The sequence below is a fragment of the Vidua chalybeata genome, chromosome 20, assembly GCF_026979565.1.
Source record: "Vidua chalybeata isolate OUT-0048 chromosome 20, bVidCha1 merged haplotype, whole genome shotgun sequence".
NCBI classification, from domain to species: Eukaryota; Metazoa; Chordata; class Aves; order Passeriformes; family Viduidae; genus Vidua; species Vidua chalybeata.
This window is the reverse complement of record NC_071549.1, coordinates 9,593,298-9,608,606: the sequence shown is the minus strand read 5'-3', so window position 1 is coordinate 9,608,606 and position 15,309 is coordinate 9,593,298. Positions and strand designations below refer to the sequence as shown.

The following is a 15,309-nucleotide window of genomic DNA, read 5'->3' as shown; positions in this document are numbered from 1 at the left end:
TCAGTTTGTGGTCATTAATTAGAAAGACAGGCTTAGATAACAATTGCTTTTGTTTTGTATTTTGCACTAAAAATAGAAAGTTTCACAAAGACAGCTAAAAATAGGATGAGCCCAACACAAGCCAGACCTAAAAATAAATCCCATGCAAACCCAGCTTTTGCCATTTTGGTGGAAAAGGATGCAGAGGTGAGAGCAGATTTTGGGGATGGATTTGAGGACCAAGGAGGGCAGATCAGAGAGAGCTCTGCGGGCATCCCCAGCTCTGGGACCACCAGGAAAACAGGGAATGGCCAGGCAGGATGGCTGGAAGGGGGACAGGAGGCTAAAGGGACAAACAAAGGGCTCAGGTGAAAGAGAGAAAGGATTTGAATTAAAAATCAGCACAGGACATTCCTGCTTTCCCAGGCAAAAAGATTATTCACACTCCCAGAAGCTCAATATCTTTAATAAAACCAGCAAAACTAATAATAAAACCTGCAATAATAATAATAATAATAATAATAATAACAAAAACGGCAAAATAGAAGCTGAATAAACCACAGCCACTCTATCAGAAGCAGGAATTGAGGCAGTTTAGCCTGTTTGAGTGACTCTTGAGTGCACAGGAACAGGTCAAATGGCATTTTCAGCCAGCCTGTCCCCAGCATTCCCAGCACACCAAGCAGCTCCAAGTGGGACAGAGCAGATTGGGGAACTTTTGTGGAATTCAGACAATCTGAGCGTGGTCCAAAGAGCCAAAGGGTCTTTTCCTAGATCTCACAATAGCACCTTGGCAGGGCTGCTCCAGCCTGGCCCCCAGCCAGCAGCACCTCCCCTCTCACTGGGCAGGAGAGGCAGTTCTCAACGGCAGGAATATTTTATTTATTTTTTTGCCTCGGGCTTCCAAACGAGGCTTGATAGCTAAAACAATTGAAACCGTTTGCAATAAAATGAAAACAATACGTAATTTGTATTGTTTTTTCTGCCAAGAAGCAGCTTTGGGCAGGAAGCAGTTGTAAATTCCAGGAGGAAGAGGCAGAGATAAGTGGGACTGCTCACGTGCCAAGAGAGACTCCCTAAATTTAACTGTCCTGAACTCTGTGGAGGAAGAGCCAGCCCTGTCCAGCCCAACTCTAAATTAAACCAAATAAAGTCAAGGTGACACCTGTGGGATGGCAAAGAACCACTGAAATCAAGGATAAATCCATGATAAAATGTAAGAGAAAGATGTAATTGATAATACAGTAAGTCCAGGTGTGATATCTATATCTTTATCTATATCGTTATCTATATCGTTATCTATATATTTTTATATCTGTATATCACAGCAATGATCTCAGCACCTAAACCACAAAAACAAAAAAAAAGCCTCCCTGAAACACTGAAAACCCCACTTTCTGCTGTGTTTTTCCAGCAATAAAATGACCTACAGGAAAGAGAGCGTGGGAGCTGAGGTTTGACTGGAAGAGCAGAGCAGGGTGGGATCTGAGGGCTCCCAGACCCCATAAAAAAGGGGGTTCAGAGGGAGGTTTTGAAGAGGGGACAGTGGGAAGGTGAAGGGCATGGTTGTCAGATGGGACAAAAGATGAATGAAGCCTGGACAGGAATTCCAGATGAAGAGGGAACTGTTTGGATGCTGTATACACCAGGGAGGGAAAAGAATTGTTTAGGGTGGTTCGGTGATATTTCTAGGAGTGATGGGATGCAGATAAGGAAGTGGAAAATGTAAACTATTAAATAGGAAACATTTCCTGACAGTGTGGGCTAATGCACTGTGGCAAAGTCTTCCAAGGGAAGTGGCAGGAGCCTCTGGACAATTAAAAGTGGCCTGAACAACGTGCCTGAGGACATAATCCTGCCTAAAACCACGGAGAGCTGCCTGGATGTGACAAGGATCTTCCCTTCTTGCTTGGGAAAGAAAGCCCCAAAGCTCAGGGGAAGAAAGAGCCATTGTAATGCAAGGTTCCTATAGGGAGGGAGGCTCACATCCCACTCAGGTCAAATCCAAATGCAAATTTTCCTCCTCAGGGACTGCGTGGTTCCTCCTGAGCAGCACCCACAAAAAGGCTCCTGTTCCCCAGTGTTCCATTGCTGCCAATTAAAAAAAAAAAAAAACAAAAAACAACAACAAAAAAAAAACCAACCCAACTACAAATAAAAAACCAGCCCTAATTCACACTAAACATGAATCCACTGTTTGCTCAGGCATTCTGTAATGTTTAATTAGCTCGTTCTTTAAGGTTTAACAGCTTCAAGGACACTTTTCTTATGAAGTGCTTTATTTATGTGCTCTTCTACTTCACTGATACCATCCAGCCACAAGTGTGGCAAGGACTTGGTGGAAAACACAATCCTTACCTCGTTCAGAGACATTGGGGATTTGGTGGAAAGATGCAAAAATCAGACACTAATTATTAAACACTCCTGAGAGCTGGATGTGAGAGCTGGATGTGAGGCAGCTGCAGCCACTGAGGGCTGGATTTTCAAAATTAAACTTTATTTTATGAAACTTTTTCTCCCCATCATTTTGATGGCCAGGCTGGAAGATCTGTGGTGTGCTCAAGTGTCAGTTTATTGAGACATGATTGAGACCCACAAGTTTATTTGATGGCACAGAACCACTGAAATCAAGGATAAATCCATAATAAAATGTAAGAGAAAGATAATTGATAATACAACTTCCCAGACACCTGTCCAGGGGGTAAAAACTCAGTGATTTCTGTGTTTGAGAAGGGTGGGACATAACCCATTTCAATCCCTCCTGGCTCAGGAGCACCATCAGCACAACCTGGGGATAATTCCCCTTGCCCCTGTTTGAATTTGGTGATTCCACAGGAGAGGTTTAAAATCTCCACAGCCCTGAACCTGCTGCCCTGGCTCCCAGCTGTGGCTCAGAGCACCTGGAAAATCAGATTTGTGTTGCAGAAATGCTTTGATGTCCAGGCCATGCTCCCACTCCATTGTGAAACCTCCTGGAACTGCCCAGCCTGGAGCTCTCACCTTCCCCTTCTGCCTTTCCATCCCAAAGATTTGGCAGCAAATCCTTCCAGGTTATTCCTGCTGGGTTTTTTTCACACCTGAAGGTTCCTTCGTGTGTAAATTGCCAAGAAACTCCCAATCCCAGGCTTGGGGGAATTGTTAAAAGTTCACACCGACCCCAGAGCAGCTGCCAGAACCTCACCTGGAGTCTTTGATCCGTGCAGAAAACACACGTGGAGGCAGTGAGGAGATCAGCTCAGCTGGCATTCTGCAATAAATTAAAATGAATAATTTTAATTTATTGATTAAGGCACTCGGTGACATCCTGTGCTTGGAACTTCTGTGGTTTCCCAGTGGGGATGAGGGAAAGCTCAGTGCCACTGTCCTGGAAAGATAAAAAAAGCAACAATCAGGGCTGGAAAGTGAAGTTTTGTGTGTGTGAGGAATCTGCCAAAAGGATAAAACCTCGTCAAACCCAGTTTTTGGATAACAACACAGAAATCCCTGCAGTTCTTACCACACAGAAAAAGCAAAGTTTTCCTTCCCCGTCTTGCTAAACAACAAAGTGAGGCAACACTGTTTGTAGTTTTCAGCAGAAATTTCCTTTTCGTGAAAGAAAAAGCAAAACTGACATTTTTTTTAAGGTTATATTAATTGCCATGAGGTCTCCCTCTGTGGCACAGCAGCTCAGGTTTTACAACAATTCTCTATTTATAACTTCTAAATCCTTAATAGATGGATGTATTGTTATGCCACTGATATCAAGATAAAGGTGTAAAAAGCCTTCCAGCAGGTATGTTATAAATTACAAATTAAGGTAATTACCAGTCAAGTGACAGGGCTCCTCCATAATTATCTTTAAAATTGATTAGCCATTTATTAAAATGTCTATAATTTACTAATCACAAGCAAACAGAAGGTGTGGTATTAATCATCATTATAAGAGGGTTTGAATTGTTATGGGTTGAAGTTAAACAGCCAAAGAGAACTACCCCTGTCAAAGTCAATTTAAAGTTTAGAATAAATAAAGAGCCACTGAAGCAACTTGGGATAAACAAATCAATCCTACTTTCCTAGCTAGATAAACACATAAAGTGAAATCAGCTCTTGTCCTCTGAAGTTTGTATTTCTTCTGACAATGAAAAAGCAAAACTCGGATGTTCTGCTGAAGAATTTTGCATCCATCCCTGTGGGCTAGGACCCAGCTGAGTTAGACCAAAGCTCCTCCAGGTCCTGCAGGAAGTGAGATCCTTCATTTCTCAGAATTCTTCCCCAGGTAACCTTCAAAGGAGTTCCTGGAACAGGCTGAGATAAGTCCTCTTGCAAAAGTGAATTTACAAGTCTGTGAGAGGCTGGCAAGTGCAGAGCTGATAAAAGGAAATTTAACACTGCATATATTCAAACATGGAACTTTTGCCTCAAGAAGTTGAGGTAGCCAAGGTTTGAAAATCAAATTCTTTAGGATTGCAACCCATTCAGAATTCTGATGTCCTAAAGATTCCTGCCAGCAGGTTTTGGGGGGATATTAATGGCTATAAAGTGGTTTATGAGAGATCAGGAGGAGATCTAGAGAGGGCAGAGCTGCCAATCCATTTCCCTGCTGCTTTTTGGGGGGTATAATTGGTACAGTTTTTCATTCACCTGTTTCATTTATTGTTTTTTTAGTGGGCCACTGGTGCTATCGGTCCCAGAAGTGTGAGCAGCCACAGTGTGAAGGTACTGCCAAGCAATTTACTTTTCCAATCACATTGGTGATTCTTCTGCTTTGCAAAGGGGCTGCTGAGAGAAATAATGCAAAAAATTCACAGCACTCGGCCTTTAATGCCCCGTGGTCACATTATTTGTGACCACGTCAGTGCCAAACAGGGTATTTTGAAGCCCTCGGTGTTTGTGGTAACTGCTCATTTTGTGTAGACCAAGGATAACGTAGAAATGTACAAATAAATGTAAAAATGTAAATACACAAACGTAAAAACCAAATACACAAATGTAAAAAGCACCCCAGAAGTTGGGGTGATGTCTCAAATGCCCCATTTTAGCCGGATGGTTTGGCTTTCTCAAGGATTTGCTGTTTACAAGGAAAAAAATAAACATGTTTTCTTCATGCCTGAACAGATCCTGCTCAGTGGCACAAGATAAACGCGACGTGCAAAGGGGACAGACAGTCCCCTGTCAACATTGTCACCCGAAATGTGGTTTATGACAAGAGCCTCAAGCCCCTGACTTTTGAAGGGTACGATGTGAAGGGCTCTGCCAAGTGGGACCTGGAGAACAACGGCCACACAGGCAAGTACTGCCCAGCCTGCTCCTGGGGCTGGATTTGGCCTTTCCCTGGCTCCTTCCAGCTCTGATGGGCAGCACTGATGAGATCCCACCCCTCTGTTTCAGAAGGGAAACTCCCAGAACCTTTTTGGCGTCAATATTTTCTTGGGAAGTTTGTGGGACGGCGAAGTTTTGGGGTTGTGGATGTGGTTCCTGTACATCTCAGCAGGAATTTCTGTGCAGAAACAGACCTGGAGCTGCCACAGAACCCCAAACAGAGTCCAGGGCTGGGGGCAGGTGGGCAGGACAACAATTTGGGCAGAATTTTATCTTTTTCTGCTGAAAGAAAGATAAAAGATCTTTTCCCACTTCATTCCTGGGCTGGTCCTTTCCAACTCTTGCCTCTGCACAAAGAATCCTGCTGGAGAAAAGCCTGCTGTGGGAAAGTCATTCTCAGTGCTGTGTGTTATTAGTTCTTTAAATAATGGGCTATATTCTTCTCAGATCCAGACCTGTTTTCTCTGCACACAGAATTATCTGCTGTTGATCAGCTACTCAGTGAATCAGTAAACCTTGAATCAATTAACAGTAATTTAGAACTGTTCCACTTCCTCCACTTTCCTTCACAATACTGAGGATGCTGCTCCAAAAAAAATGATGCTCAATTACTTCGACTTTAAAAATAAACCTGTAGTCTCATTTTATTTTTTTTTCTTTAAGTTACGTGTAGGTGTTTTTAGAATCGTGGATGGGTTGTTTAAACTGCCAAATCCTCAAAGCAGAAAGTAGCATGTGGCAAATATTTCCCGATTTAAAAGAGAAAGGTGGGAAGGCAGTTGGGGAGATTTTAACAGCTACAAATTCTAATTTCAAACATTGCTGTCGTGGCAGACCACAAGAAAAAGGAATGTTTTGACTTTTCACTAATATATGGATTAATGACTTTCCCATTACAGGGTAATACTCCGGGATGTCCAATTACGGTCCCTTTGACATCAAAATTAATATTTATAAGGATTGCTCCTCATCTTCCCCAGCCATGCATAAGGATTAGGGGTTTAATCTGGGCTTTTAAAATCTCTTCCTTCTGAGGGCAACCAATTCCTGTGCTAAATGAGGAGGTTATTGCTTAAATTACAGCTGCAATTAGAGGCTGCAGGTGAGATTAGACCCTCGTTATGTTCCGTGATGGGCACATAGCAAAGGTCGCTGTCTCAAAGGTCTTAAGCTAAATAAACAAAGCCCACAAAGACATCTGACTCATCCATTTACAGATTAAAAAGCAAAGGAACTAAATGACTCATATGCACTCTCCAAGTTCATTTGGAATTCAGAACAGAAATGAAATCTCTGGGGCTGCAATCCAGAATTTTCCTCTGGGGCTGCAATCCGGAATTTTCCTACGCAAAGAGAAGTGCTGTGCTTAAGGTGGGGGTCGAAAAAAGCAAAATTTTAACATATATCTCAAATATGTATGATTTAGGCTTAAATTGCAGCACTACTCGAAATTAAAACAGAACATCTTTAAACCCTGCCCAAAAGAAATGCTACAGTGCAGACAACAGGAGATTAAAATAATGGTTAAAACCCAAATAAACTGGGATCAAATTTACTTTGATAGAGGGGTTTTTTTAGGAAAAAAAAAAAAAAAGAAGGAATATAGGGTCTTCTGAGAGGTATAAGAAGCTCTGATGCCAGAGGTCATAATGGTTAGAATTAATCTCAAATTAAACTCAGCCATGATTTTGTAGGAGTTCATTTTCTGCAGAGCAGAATTCCTGGAACACTCGGTCTGAAAAGCCAAGTGAGAACTTGCAGATAAATTTGAATCTCAAGAACATCTCTGCTCTCACTCGCTGTTAATGTGGGGCCTGCTCTTCTCCTTTAAAACAATTTATGCTTTTTTTTTCCCCAGTTAAAGTGGCACTAGACACATCCCCTAAAGTCGGAGGAGGAGGCCTGGGGAGAAAATACAAGGCAGTAGAATTCCATTTGCACTGGGGAGTCCTAGGTGAGGCACAAAACATCCCTGGCTCAGAGCACAGCATAGACGGAGAGAAATACCCCATGGAGGTAGGTGGGACTGTGCATGGAGCACGGCTTTCACTCCAGAACTCTGGAATTCTGAGATCCTGCTCACAAAATCTCTTGGCTAGCTCCCCATGGGAGGGCTGAGGGTGGAAATAATTGGCCTTGGCTGTTGTGTTCCAGCTTCACGTCGTCCACATCAGAGAAGATGCTTCGGATGTGACAGAAGCCAAGAAAACTCCAGATGGTTTGGCTGTGTTGGCCTTCTTTGTAAAGGTAGGCAGGGAAATTTTCAACTGCCCCTCTCAAATCTCAGCCAGCAGTTTGGCTGAGGGATTATGTCAATATTTTATGTTTATGTCAATATTGGTAGCCCAAGATTTAACCTCCCTATCTTCTGCAGGCATTCTGCCAGCACTGAGTTCCTCTACCCTTTTCTACATCCTGCTTGCTGTTATTTTTTCTTGTGGCCCTTTTCTGTTTAATTCACCACTGATTAAAAGCAACCACTTGTAGGGAAATACATGACGTGGAATGAAAATATTTCCCTTTCAGGCTGACGAAGAAAACAAAAACTATGAAACTCTAGTGAGCGAATTAAAGAATATTAAATACAAAGGTAAGACACTCGTGCCAGGGATCTCACAAGCTGTGTGGGGTGAGGATAAACGTGGGCAAAACCTGCAGCCACAAGCATTACAAGGGATTTTCCCCCGTGCTTTTTCCAGGGCAATCAGTAAAGGTGGATCCTTTGCCACTGAGCTCTCTTCTCCCACCTGAGGAAGACCTTGGGAGGTACTATCGCTATCAGGGGTCCCTCACCACCCCTGACTGCTACCAGGGCGTCATCTGGACGGTCTTTGAGAAGCCAGTTGAGCTCAGCTTGTTCCAGGTGAGTGGCAGAGGCACAGCCTGGAGGTTCTGTGCCGTGTCCCCGGGCTGCCTGCCCGCAGGGTGACACCTCAGTGCCTCACTTGGCAGCAGCCTCAACGTGCTCCCCGCTGCCAGCGGACTGACCCTGTGAAATCACCCCTCAGAAAATGGCAGGAAAGGGGCAGGAAGGGGAAATGACGGCGTGAGGAGAAAGCCAAGAAACCCCCCCCAAGCTCAGGGCTTCGTCAGCAGCACTTCCACTGCTGCCACCTGCTCACTGCCCAGATCCACGGCTTTTGTCCCATTGTCAGGGCAGCAGAACACAGAAATTCCAAACCCAAACCTCGGGCCCATCAGCATCAAGCAGCCCATTTCTGACCTGCAGGCAGGAAGAGGAGATGGAGTTATGAGTGCCTGGAAAACACAGGCTGTGCAGAGATCAGCCTGGCCCCGAGCCAGCTGAGCTCCTCACTCACAGCGTGCCCTGAGCGCTGTCACAGTGCCCCCAGCACAGCCCAGGGTCACACAGAGCAGCCAGGAACCTGACCAAGGGCAGAATTCCTGCTGTTCCTGCCTCGTGTCACCGTGACGTGGCGGCCGGGGCCGGGGCCGCGTGCGTCAGGAGCTCTGGGGGAGCCAGTCCTCGGGCTGCACAGAGCATTTGGCTCCCACACAGGGGAAGTGCCCGTGATTGCCAAGGCTGGAAGGAGCCATCGCTCGGCGACCTCTCCAGTGGCCTCTGCCACGGCGTTTCCTGTGAGGCTTAAGGCACCCATCAAACCCTCGGGTCCAAAACCAGAGCCAGGCAGCAGGGGTTGGCAGCACAACAACTCCCAGAGTCCTCTGGCAAGCAGGTTTAACGGGCCGTTGTGTTTTGCAGCTGTCCCAGTTCGCAGCACTGCACTTTGATGGGAAGAACTCCACTCCCATGATGGAGAATTTCCGGCCAGCGCAGCCCCTGAACGGGCGCGAGGTGCTGTGGTCGGGTGCCAGCGTGGCCCTGCCCACGGCACAGCTGCTGCTGCTGGCCCTGGCTCTGACCTGCACCCTCAGCTCTCTGGCCCACTGAGCCTTTCCCACCTCATTCAACCTCCTGGGCCTTAACTTCTTGTTGTTTTTGCTGTTCTTTGTCTCAGCCTCTCGTGAATTTTGTCCCAATACAGCCTTGTCCTCCTCCAGACATTAACCAAGGGCTTCTGTGCTGCTCTGGTGAAACCCAAACCACCAGAACTCAAAGGACCTGGGAGATAAAGCAGTGAAAATTCAATTTTAGAAGCCGATACACTCAGAGAAAGCATTAGTCTGGATTATTTTGTAGTTTTAAGGCAGCACTGGAAGGAGCTGCACAGAGAACCTTGGAGAGGAATCTGTTCTTAAGTGCCTGTGAAGGGGGTGGTTTGGAGCACGTTCACATTGAGCACTGCAAATCTGGCAGTGAAATGTGGAGTAATTCCTACAACCCCACACTGTCCTACCTGAAGGTACAACACAGAGCAAAGATAAATGCTCACACACAACCCTCATCCCCTCCAGGGAAGGGCACTCACCCAACACATAAACCCCCCTCCTTGCTCCAGAATGTCTCAGTTAATGTCAGATAAGGACACTGGGTTCCTTCCACCCAATCTCCTGCTGGGGCTACCAGGTTCCTCTGTTATTTATTCACCTCTCTCTGGGATGCCATGGCCAATGTGATGTGCTGGGGAGCAGCAGGGAGGCTCATCCCCACCGACCAGAGGCACATCTGTGGAAATTCCCTCTCTATGGAGGGCTGCTTCTGAAGCAGGAGACTCTGATCATCCTTTGTAGTTGTTATTTGCCTAATAAAATAGGACAGCTCAAGAAATGGCTCTTTCTTACATATAAATAAATAAATATATATATATATTTCTTTTATATATATAATTTTTTTATAGTAGCATACCTGCAATAGTCACATATGACCAAGATTTATAGGTCTTTTTCCAAGAAGATTGTGGTTTGAACCAATTCCTTCAGAGCTTACCCAATTACTTATGGAAAATACATTGGGAAATGGGGTTTCCTTGTATTATTCTAGTTCTCCCTCTGAAGAGGGACATAACATTTCTCTTTGGCTAGTGCCATATAACATGTTACAGCTTCTTTTAGGATTTTAGATTTTGGCCACACCAAAATGGGATTTCATATTAGCAGATATGTATTTTTTCCCTTTAAGGGCAATGTTTGCAGAGATGACTTTATGTATTTTCAGAAAAACCCTGGCAGTGAGAGCAACCACAGCTCACCAAAAGAAGGGAAATTATTTTCATATTAATCAATCAGTAAAGCTTAAAAAAAAAGCCAAACACATGGGAAAGCAAATGAACCTATTTAAGTTTAAAGGAAAGATTAATACTTTAACTGTATTTTTATGTAACTGAAAATCTTTGGAGGAGCAAACAGAAATGAAATATTAAAGGTGAACAACAAACCTATATTTGAATTGTTCTGAGTTATTTCTTTTGTCCTTGCTGAAGGGGAATCCACAAACTCTTTCAGAAGAGGAACATGACTTTTTCCCCCTCTCCCTGTTTTCTTCACAATATTTAGGGTTGGGTTTAGGGCTGGGTTTGCATTTTTGGGGCAGGGGGCAGGGATGTGCGGTGCCTTGGGATGTTTCCACTGTCAGCAGAGTTCAGGGCTCTGTTTCACAGGGTGTTCTCTGCACTCAGCAGGCTCTGGAGTCTGGCACCTTGCCCAGGTGTGCAGAGCTGCTGCCCCACCCCACCCAGCTCCCAGGACAGGGAACTCCTGCTTTAAAAGCAGGGATGGGAACACTCCTTGGGATACCTGAGAAATGCCTTTTGCACTGAGCAAGGTGTGCAAGAGCCACCATCCCTCTCCTTCAGGTTATTCCTTCAATTCTCATTTCATGGACAGCTCTCCAAGGGATGATTGGGATAAACCCTGTGCAGGATCTGGCTCAGCTGTCATTTATTGCTAATAATAATTGATCAATCACAGGGCACAGCCACGACAAGACAGATTAGAGAGAACTACAAGGAAGAAAACAATCTGCTGGAAAGAGGGTGAGCCTTCTCTAAGAGCTCTTCAGCACCAGCCCCAGAGTGAATCAAATCTCCCTGGACAAGGATCAGTGTTTTCACTGAGAGGCTCAGTGCTGTGGCAGTAAGGGAAAGGGAAATGTCAATCCTGTGGCAGGGATTGACACCAGTCTGTGCTCTGCCCGAGGCCCCTCTTGGCACCCAGGTTCTGCTCTGGGGCAGGAGGTGACAAGGACAGGACCAGCAATAATGCAGGGAATAAAAAAAAAAAAAAAAAAAAAAAACCAAAACAACCCAAAAAACCTATTCCCAGGAAAAGACAAGAAGGCTTCCAGTGGGACATCTGATTTGCTTTGTGAGGATGGTTATGGAAAAGCAATTTGCTGTTCCACAGGTAACCTGAGGTGCTGGCTTTCAGGAATTTTGTCTCGGCTACGTTTGGCATGAAATTCTTTTATTGTGAAGACACCAGGAAATGACAGTCACTCCTGAAGGACAAATAGCCAAGGCATGATACAGGAAAGGGTGTGGGGTGGAACAGAAGCCTTTGGAAGGATCCAGCAAGAACATTATTTTCCCATGTCCATTAGGGTTAGCACAGAACTGCACTGATACATTTCACACATGTTGGAGCCAGAGCTGATGGCTGTGGGGCTGAAAGCTGCAGTCCCAGGGAAAATGAAACAACACTGGCAATTAAAATTGGGGATAAAACAAATAAAACAAGCAGGGGGTTGTACAACCCATCCACAAGCAATCCTTTCCCAGCTTTGGGCTGCACTTTGGTTTGAGAGCAGCTCCAGAGGTGTGAGAAGTGAAGGCACTGCTCCTTCCCAGTCATCAGAGGGGCAGGGGGTGACAGCAGGGGCAGGCACAAAAAAAATCCTAATACAATGTGTTTTCAGCAAAACATTTTTCTCAGGAAGGACAGAGAGACAAGGAAACCAAACCATTACTCACTAGAAATGTATTTACATTACCCACAAAGAATTCTGACAAATTTGGCAACTCCACTTACAGTGAGCTCCTCCTGTGACAAAACACCAGCTCAAAATGAAGTTGTCTGGACAAAATTAGTTTTCTGTGACTGCTGGGAGAGAAGGACAAAGGCTTTTCCTCTGTCCTTTCCTTCCTTGCACAGCCAGATGTGGATTCCACAGGGAAAATAGCACTTGCCAGCACCCTCCCCATTAAAAAGATGTCACACAGCAAATCCACATAAAAAATCCATTCATCCACCTGGAGTCAAAAAAAAAAAAAAAGAAAAACAAAAGGATACAGAGAAGCCTATCAAACTTCCCAGGCTGGTTTTAGAGTTTAATAAGTGTGGAGTTTAATAAATACCAGGTGTAACATCAACCCCCTCTGCTCCAGGGACAGGGACCCCATTGCACCCCAAAAATCACAGCTGGACTCAATGATCTTAAAAGGTCTCTTCCAACCTAAATGGTTCTATTACTCTATAAATGATTCCATGAAAAATTAGTACTCTTGGAGATGGGAGGCTCTTTTTGATAGAATTAAAAGTGGACTTGGTGATTTTCTTCCATGAAGCACTAAAATGAGATGGGATTTAAAAACTCTGCAATGACAGAAAAACAAATTGCCTGGGAACTGAGGTGGCTGTGGAAAATGCTTTGTGTGGGAGAAATTCATATGTAAATTGGATTTTTAAAGAAAGGAAATGTAGGATTTACTGGTAAATTATGTGTACCTGTGGAAAAGGCAATGAAAAACCCCAGCTGGAGGCACAGCAGGGCCACAGTGACCTCAGCCAGGACACTTTTCCTTCCTGATCTCCTCCAAACTTCTGAACAGACACAGCTCCTTCAAGACAACTGCTGAGAATGGGAACATGCAGTTTTCATTACAAGGTTTAAATGCATTTCCTAAAAATAACCTGCTGTTTGGGGCTTTTAGTATCAGAAATAAATCCATATACACCGCTAAAAGCTGATTATAATTAGTCACACAAGTAAAATTATGAGTGTAATTAACTACAGCAATTAATTGAAATGCCTTTGGCACATTATTTCCCTTCTTGCAGTTGAATGCAATTTGCATTTAAAGCTATATCATAAAGGGTATAAGATGGTAATCAATTTGGGTTATTTTATTACCTTTTACCTATTAATATCTTCTGAAGTGATTTAGACATCCAGGACTCAAATACAGTTTGATGTAAAAGAAACCCCAACAGCTGACACTGTTTTAATGAGTTTTGTTTCACAACAATCCACTCCAAGCCATCTAAACTTTTTCCCTGCCCTTCCTTTTGACTGCCTCACAAAACCACACTGGTTTCCATCGAGTGGAATCACCTTTAGAATGCCACCACCCTTCCCCTCCCCGCCTCGCCAGGGCTGCTCCTGTTCCCAGCACACTGAGAGACCTTGATGGATGAGTTTGCAGATTGGGGGTGGTTATGAAGAATTTATGAGAGAGAAAGGCAGGCAGAGAAGTTTTACATTTTGCTGATTGTGCTGATGTCGAGATTAAACTCCAAATAAATCATAGACAATCCCTATCAAGAGTGCAGTATCTTTGTAAGCCTCCAGTCATTGGAGTTTGTGGTACACAAAGCTCTCAGCTTTACACAAAATGCTTTTCTTACAGGCAGTAAAACATAATGGCTCATGTCCTGGAGCCCAGCAGCCACTGGGAAACATAAGAATAATCCTGCTAGAGCAGCAGTGACCTCCCCGAGGAAAACAAAACGAGTTTAAGTCTTAAAAGAGCGGGATAAAGACAAAAAATGAACTGTGGAGGTGCTGAAGCTTCTCTGTGCAGCTGAGACCCTCTGTGGCTGAGGATGCCCCACGTTCTGCGCGGCCCTTTCTGCCAAACACATCTGAGAAAAGGAGGATTCTCCACTCATTTCCACCTCCTCAGGGAATTCCAGGGCTCCAAATCCTTGGTCCAGCTCAGGCATTTTGTGGACTGGGAGCTGGGACAGCCCTGGAATGTGGAGAGAGCTCAGCCCACAGAGTAGGTTGGGAGCAGAAAAATTGCCAAGGCTCCATTTCCTCCGAGGGTTTTAGAACCCTTTTTTTAAACAATTTTTTTTTTTTTTGATTGGCAGGAACACGGTGTTATATCAAGCACTGCAAAAAGGGCTCTGGTGTCACATCACCCCCCTGGATGGGTTCCTGCTGTCCCTTTGTTCACGTGGCACTGCCAGGCCATAAACGGGACCTTGTGGGTTTATGATCCCACAGATAGGAGCGCACATGTGATGGAACCTGATGGATTTCTTCCTTAAAAAAAGGGGGCATTAAAGCTCATAAAGCACAAACATTGCAATTACCTTTTAAAATCCGGTGCAATTCCTGCTGCAGCCGCGGGGCTGTTCCGGGATTGCGGCTGTGAAGGCCCGGTGGGACCACGGGCAGCCCACAGGCCACGATTTCCAAATGGCTCGGGTAAAAAAAGCTTATTAAAATCAAAATCCTGCCCGTGTGTTCCTCAGCGAGCTCGGAATGACCTCGGGCAGGATTGAGCCTCGGGACACCGGCAGAAGTTCAGTGAAACCACACGAGGAGCTCCCTCATGGGCACAGGGGTTGACAGCGCCGCCTCACAGAGCTGCGCTCGTTTACTGAAGAAATGCAGCAAGATATATAAGGTGGAATTCATTTCCTCTCCTCCCATCCCTTGCTCCTTTTCCCCCCTTTTCTTTTAAAAAAAAAGAATCCCCACCAATGACTGCAAAATTCAGTTTGACCAGCTATTCATAGGAGCAAACCAGAGGGGCAACACAGGCTGGAATGCACAGCCAGGGAAAAACCAGGCACACGAGGAAACTGCAGAGATTAGGTGGAAACAGCGATATTTTGAAAGAAAAAAATCAATTAGGGCCTTACCAAAAGAAATAAAATCCCAGACAGGGCACAGCACAACTGCAGAAATTAAAGAGAATATAGTGACCTGCCCACAACGCACTCGGCTTTTGGTGTTCCAGACATTTGGGGAGTCCTAAGCAGTAAAATTGCTGGAAAGTTTTTGATGTGGCTTGCAAAGGGTTGTCAGCATCAGTCAGCTGAGCTCCAGCAGGGAATCTGCAGGGAAATTATTGTGGCAAAGGCAGCTGAGAGGGCTTGAAGGACTGGGAATGGTGCAGGTTGTTATCCAGCTGACAGGACAGCACAGCCAGCCAAAATAAA

At 44.8% G+C, this 15,309-nt stretch overlaps 2 protein-coding genes across 3 annotated transcripts in view; one reads left to right on the top strand and one right to left on the bottom strand.

Annotated features, from left to right (window-relative positions):
* Positions 1–10,561, top strand: part of CA4 (carbonic anhydrase 4) — a 15,335-nt gene extending 4,774 nt beyond the window's left edge. The window contains exons 2-8 of the mRNA XM_053961523.1: positions 4,624–4,674; positions 5,074–5,244; positions 7,136–7,293; positions 7,432–7,524; positions 7,804–7,867; positions 7,977–8,140; positions 9,002–10,561. Of these exons, the coding sequence (XP_053817498.1) occupies positions 4,624–4,674; positions 5,074–5,244; positions 7,136–7,293; positions 7,432–7,524; positions 7,804–7,867; positions 7,977–8,140; positions 9,002–9,190 (890 nt within the window). The 3' untranslated portion in view covers positions 9,191–10,561. The remainder of the gene's footprint in view (positions 1–4,623; positions 4,675–5,073; positions 5,245–7,135; positions 7,294–7,431; positions 7,525–7,803; positions 7,868–7,976; positions 8,141–9,001) is intronic.
* The window catches only part of LOC128798219 (lysophosphatidic acid receptor 1-like), a 27,261-nt gene extending 11,974 nt beyond the window's left edge, over positions 1–15,287 (bottom strand). Inside the window, exons 1-2 of one of the 2 annotated variants that reach the window (XM_053961520.1) lie at positions 15,010–15,287; positions 3,161–3,226 (exon numbers count right to left, since the gene is read on the bottom strand). The gene's annotated coding sequence lies outside the window, so the exon portion shown is untranslated. Of the gene's footprint in view, positions 1–3,160; positions 3,227–14,454; positions 14,767–15,009 lie in introns of those variants that run through there. The other variant, XM_053961519.1, reaches the window with a different exon arrangement.
* Between the last annotated feature and the right edge of the window lie 22 nt (positions 15,288–15,309).